This window comes from Orycteropus afer, unplaced genomic scaffold, assembly GCF_000298275.1.
Source record: "Orycteropus afer afer isolate SDZICR_OR568_19922 unplaced genomic scaffold, OryAfe1.0 scaffold00217, whole genome shotgun sequence".
Lineage (NCBI taxonomy): Eukaryota > Metazoa > Chordata > Mammalia > Tubulidentata > Orycteropodidae > Orycteropus > Orycteropus afer.
The window spans coordinates 807,168-813,167 of record NW_006921804.1 but is presented as its reverse complement, the minus strand read 5'-3'; the positions used below and the strand labels follow the sequence as shown (position 1 = coordinate 813,167).

The 6,000-nt window shown below is 52.2% G+C and overlaps 1 protein-coding gene across 1 annotated transcript in view; it reads right to left on the bottom strand.

Annotated features, from left to right (window-relative positions):
* Positions 1-574: 574 nt before the first annotated feature.
* Positions 575-6,000, bottom strand: part of ARHGEF11 (Rho guanine nucleotide exchange factor 11) — a 229,429-nt gene continuing 224,003 nt past the window's right edge. Inside the window, exons 34-39 of the mRNA XM_007948600.1 lie at positions 4,615-4,833; positions 3,952-4,308; positions 2,749-2,844; positions 1,589-1,836; positions 1,204-1,393; positions 575-639 (exon numbers count right to left, since the gene is read on the bottom strand). Of these exons, the coding sequence (XP_007946791.1) occupies positions 575-639; positions 1,204-1,393; positions 1,589-1,836; positions 2,749-2,844; positions 3,952-4,308; positions 4,615-4,833 (1,175 nt within the window). The remainder of the gene's footprint in view (positions 640-1,203; positions 1,394-1,588; positions 1,837-2,748; positions 2,845-3,951; positions 4,309-4,614; positions 4,834-6,000) is intronic.

Sequence of the window (6,000 nt, the reverse complement as noted above, 5' to 3'; positions counted from 1 at the left end):
GCTCCCTCTTCCCTTAGCAGTCCTATCCGTAACTGCCTCCAGTACTCCAGGAACAGAAACAAAAAAGGTCGAAGTTATTTACAATAAAAAATGCACATATAATACATACATATTTATAGGAAACCAAAGTGACAAAGGAGTGGAGGCACCCCCTCAGCCGTGGGGTCCTGTGGAGAAAGGAAGGGGAGGAAGAAAGTGCATTTACACAGAAGACTCCTCCTTTCACTTGCATGTCTGAGGGCCCCCACATGGGTGAACAAGCACATGTGGGGCGAGGGGGGACAGAGTTTTGAGTGCGGGCCGTTCAGATGCAGTCAGCATGCTTAGGAGATATGAGGTCTTGAGAGGCTGGGCTGAAGGGATAGGAACAGACACTGAAACTTGAGATCAGAGTAGACCAAGCAACATGCAGGACTCCCTCCCAGGCATTAGCTAAATCCCAGTTCCACCACTAGGGAGAAGGTCTACCTTCTCTACACAAGGAGGAGGTCTGGGGCTCCCCACCCTGTACCCCTGCCTCAGGCCAGTTCCTGATGCGGGGAGGAGGACACAGAAAATTTGGTGGTTCAGGTGGTTACGGTCCTGGTGATGTGGCTGTGGCTGTGGCTGCTGCCCTGTCTTCGAGGGGGGTATCAGAGCCTGTGGGAGGATGAGCAGAGATGGTGATAGGAGGAAATGATGGCCTTCAGAGCTGAGCCTCCCCATATGCTTTGCCAGCAAAGTCCCAAAGCTCATGCACAGCTCATTCAGCACTATCCACTGATGACAAGGTACTATCCTCCACCAGAGACCCTATTGTGGGGCCTGAAAAGGGCTGGCCACTAAATCCCACTTTTGTTCTGCCAGCCCTCAAAATCCTATCTTCCTGAGTTAGAACATAACCATGTTCTTGGCCAACCAATCTCATTCTGAACTACTTAATAAGAATGGGTTTTAGACATGAGGCCAGGCTCCCCTTGGTTGATTTCCATAGCCCAAGGAAAGAGGGTTCAATTCTAAGTTTCTCATTTTTAGGCAAGCTTCTGTGGGATTTCCTTAAAAAGATTCCTTTCTGAAGTACAGGCAATAGTTCCGTTATACCCAAGGGGGGCATGAGACTCCCAGAACCACCTCCTCTCTCCTCACACTGGTTGGCGACATTTCCTCACTAGCTGGTGGACTTCTTCCCCAGGGTAGGTACAAAGAAGGAATAGCTTCACTCACCGTCCTCAGGGCAGGGCCTTGGTTTATGGCTCTCCCTGCAGTCAGAGACCAGAGGCTCCTTGGCTAGTGGTGAAAGGGAACTGTCTGTCCACCTTGCTGCCTCTGTGTGCAAACTGCCCACGGGTGTTGTGCCACCAGATGACTCTCCACCAAAGGACTTCAGCAACTCTCTGTGGGCCAGCTCCATGTCCTGAAAGAGGGGCAGTGTTTGCACTCAAGTCCTTCTATTCAGAAGGCCCCAGTGCTGGGCCCTGGGGATGGGGCTGTGATGGAAGATGGCTGGCTGGACATGGTAGGACAGGATCTAGACACACACTTCTCTCACAGGGAACAGTCTTGGGTGACTGACTGAGGCCTCCAGGGACCCAAACTCTGTTAACCTCACCTTGAGCCTGTTGAGCTTAAGAGTGAGCTGCTCAATGGTACGGAAGATCATGCCCACGTCCCTGAGGGCCAGGCTGGGGGAAGAGCGGTTAGGACGTCTTTGATCTCCATTGCTTCCCTGCAGCTGGGGACGAGGCTCTGTCTGGCAGGTAGGGAGGCTGTCAGGCGGAGTGGAGCTGGTGGGTACCTCTGAAGGGTCAGCGCTTGAGACTAAGGCTGCTGTTGGCATGCTGACGTAAAAACAGTTCCCTGTGCCCCACAGCAAGAGAAAGGGATTAGGAGGCAAATACAGACTCTCAGCCATTCCCCACTCCCCTTAGTGTTCCCCATGCAGACTGACAGAACAGGGCCAGAGGGCCCCAAAGCAAGGTGACTGTACTCTGCCTACGAGATTCCTATGCTGTTCCCTGGAGAATCTTCTAGATGGCAGTGTTGCTCAGCTTGATACACACCAGGGAAGATGCACAGTGGTGGGTGCTAAGAAGAGGTGGCAGGGCTGTACAGTGTTTCACTTGGGAACCAGGGAGGTGGGGTGAAGAGGTGATGGGCTGGTTTCAGACTCTTTATAAAGGAGCAGGCGTTTTCACCTGCCCCACTGTAAGCTCAGCTGATGTATGTCGCCACTGCTTTGGCCCCAGCTGCCATCTGTTTCACAATCTTATAGATACCTAGGTTGTCAGAGGGAGGTCAGAGACAGCTGGAGGAAGGACCTGACGGAAGTAAAGCACCGAGGAACCTGGAAGGCCACTGACGCATATTTAAACAGGGACACTGGCGTGGTGGTTGGGGTGGAGGAAGTGGCTACTCAGAAAGTTAGGTTAAGGAGGCTGGGCCCTGGGCACCAGGCTAGGTTTCCTTGCTTAACTTAGAACTGAACACAGGCTGCTTAGCCCTACTGCCCTGCAAAGGGGCCTCAGTACAGCTCTCAGTAAGTGGTTTCTTAAAGCTGAAAGTCAAGCCTGATAGTACAGGACCTACTCCCCTTTCAGCAGGCCCACGTCCTACTTCTCACCGGTTCCAGACAGCCAAGGGAGAATGTACACTGCTTGTGTGTGCGCACACATGCTTGCAGGCAGGGGCCTGACTCCCAAGCCCAGCTCTGCCCCACAGGCCCCACACTCCAGCCCTTGACTGTCTTTGCTCTGAGGAGAAGTTTATTACCCGCAGCCTTTGCTCCGCCTTCCACGTCAGGTGGCTCAGGCTCTGACTGGGCACTCTCTGGTAGTGCAGGGACAACCTTGCTGCCTGCTACCTCAGCTGCACCGACACCACCACCACCACCAGGGAGAGGAGACCAAAAGACAAGGAAAGGGAAGGGGCAAGAGTAGGAAGGAGAGAGACAAAGAAGTGGGAATAGGGCGGGGGAGAAAAGACAAAGGGAAGAACAAAGTAAACACACGATCATACATGATTATAACCCAGGGAGCTAATAGAGAGCTTTCTACCAATTCACCAAGAGTGAGAGAAAGAAGGTTAGTTCCCAGAAACCCAGGAGAGGGCAGACCTTGGGTAGATGGAACGAAAAAATGCTGCTGGAAAAGGAGGCAGAACTCAACACTATGGAGGATAAGCAGCCCCCTTCCTGCACTAACTCAGGCCCTATCCCACCCCTCAGGAGTACTAGCCTCCCCTTCCTCTTTGCTGCCACACTCCTCAGACCAGCCTTCTCTCTTCAGTGTATTCCTCCCAGCCCCTAGGGCCTTCCTCCCTTGGGCTCGCTGTTCTGGTCAAACAGATGTATCTGCTCCATCCCAGCTACTCCTGATGTCTCTCGTCTCAAAGCTTTCCATGGTATTCCACAGCCTGGGGGTCCTTCCTATACCCTTGCGCACCTAACCACATTCCCTGACTCCCAGTGTCTTCCCAGCCTTTCCTAAAGCCACTTCTCTTTGATTACCCTCTGCGCCCAGCTCCATTCCCATTCCCCCATGGTCTGCTCCTTCATCACTGATATCTGGAATAGCATCCACTGCCCTTGTCTTTTCGGATCTGAGCCTCTTTAGAAAAGCCACATCTCTTCCTCACGACTGGAATATCAGAGAATACTAATAAGGACATTTATTGATACTTGATTTGTGCCAGGCAATAGGTAATATCCCATGTTATAGAATGAGGTTCAGAGATGATTCAGCATTTTGTCCATGGTCACACAGACACAAGTGGCAGAGCCAGGGCTCTGCCCTCAGCTGTGCCACTCCAAAGCCTTTGCTTGATCTCATTACATCTCTATGCCCAGGATCCAGTGCAGGCCTCTGCTCACAAGGTCCCAGGGGTAAGGGTGGGACTGGAAGCAGCTGGAAGACTTGCTCCTACCCTAGCAAAACTGGGCATTTGTCTCCCCATGGATGCCCCGATTTGTTTTACCTTTTCTTACAACTTTGTAACTTCCTGCTGCCTCTGTGCTTGCTTCAGCTGGGTTCCTGTCCAACTCGGGAGACTCCCAGACCCCAGAATTTCTGGTTCTTGGGGGCAAGTGTTCCAGAGAACAGAGAGTCATGTCCTCCAGCTCTGGCTGGCCACTTTCCAGCTGGGGGAGCTGAGTGTTGTCCCTTTCACCCCCAGTGGGGGCCCGCCCTGCAGAGCCTGGGTCCCATGGGTGAGAAGTGATGCTGATGACAGACGGGGTGGGTGTCAGGTCATCCTCGGCCTCCCCAGTGGCCTGTAGTTCCGTGGTATGACTCGGCAGCAGGCTCCACAGGATCAGGTGCCGCAGGTTCTCCACTGCGGAGGAAACAGGGTGATGGCTTCCCCAGCACAGGACGATACACACACTAATGGGAGAGGGAGCAGACCACTGCTTCCTCCCCAACCCCAACCTGGTAAACTGACCTCAATCTCAGGGTGGAGCTGGGGGCTCTGGCTAACTAGTTGGTGGTGTTGGGACTGTGTATATGACATATGCCTCTCACAAGCACAACAAAGAGCCTCTGAGCAAGGGGGATGTGTGTGTGAAGATGCCTGCCAGTGTATACTAGCCATGCTACCGGGGCATTATGCAGCTGATGGCAGGGTCCCTGAGGCACTCACCATCTTCTAGGGCTGACTCAGCGAGTCCTTCCATAAACAGAGGGCCTGGGAGGGGCAGGTGAATGGGGTCCCTTGTCCTGATGACTGTGTTCTCTCCATCCAGGGGTGAGGGAGGGTGTGGAAGGGCCCCCAGCTCCTCTTCCTCACCACTGCCTTCCTGCTCAGGATCCTCCAGCAGTACTGGGTGCTTGCCTCTGACCCTCTGCTGGGGCCCAGTGCCTGCTTTGGAGGAAAGGGGAATGTAAGACAGGGAAAGGGAGAGGGCAGGTAGGGAGGGATCCCAGCAGCAACTGGTTTGGTTTGGTTTTGGTCATCTCCCTGCTGGACTCATCTGCGCACCAAAGACACAACCACATGTGGTAGCCTTGGAGGTGTGCAGGGGACCAGGCCACATTCAGGTCCCTGAGATCCTGAGCATCTTCTACCACCCTCAAGTTTGGAACACTGGAGTGAAGATACAGACGTGTTGAGAACTGAACCTGATCTGAGCAGGCTTTCCTACAGGTGTAACATTGCTATCACCCATAGTCCCTGGGCTGGGAACAGTGATTCATTCAAATGTTTACTGAGTACCTATTATGGGCAGGTGCTGTTCTAGGCTCTCAGTATACATCAGTGAACAAAACAAAGTTCTTGCCTTTAAGGAGATTTAAATTCTAACAGAGGGACACACAGAAATCATGAAAAATAATCAAGTAAATCATATAGTTTGTTAGAAGGTGTTAAGTGCTCTGGAAGAGAAGAAGATAAACAAAAGTCGGGCTGAGGGGTTCAAGAAGGCTTGTTAGAGAAGGTATTGCTGCAAAGATGACATGAGAGCAGACTTGAAGGTGTGAGAGAAGTCAGGGGGAAGACCAGAGGGAAACAGAATAAGGACCCAGCCAGGGAGCCCATGATTTATTTTGAAACATAAGACCCTAAGTAATTTCACACACAAACTCTCAATGAGAATTCTGTTTAGTTCCCTTCTAGTTCCATCCAGAGAAGCTCTGGTAGCCTAGTGCCTAAGGCACTTGACTGCTAACCAGAAGGCTGCTGGTTCAAACCCACCAGCCACTCCTCGGAAGGAAGGTTGGGCAATCTACTTCTGTAGTGACACTGCCTCAGAAACCCAAGGAGGGGTCACTATGAGTCGGGTCCGACTCGATGGCACATAACAACAATAGTTCCATCCCAGGAATGGTCTTAAACCCTTTGAGCTCCCACCTCTTTTCTGATGGTTTTGTTCCCATTCTCATCAATCAGCCCTGGTTGAAGGAAGCAGGGCTCTGGACCCTTCCCCATTCTCTCTTCTAAATACCTATCACCCAGAGTCAGGGTGGAATCCCTGTTCAAATGAGCTAGTCTACGCTCTTAGTCTGTTTCTTTCCTCTTCCCAACTGCCTT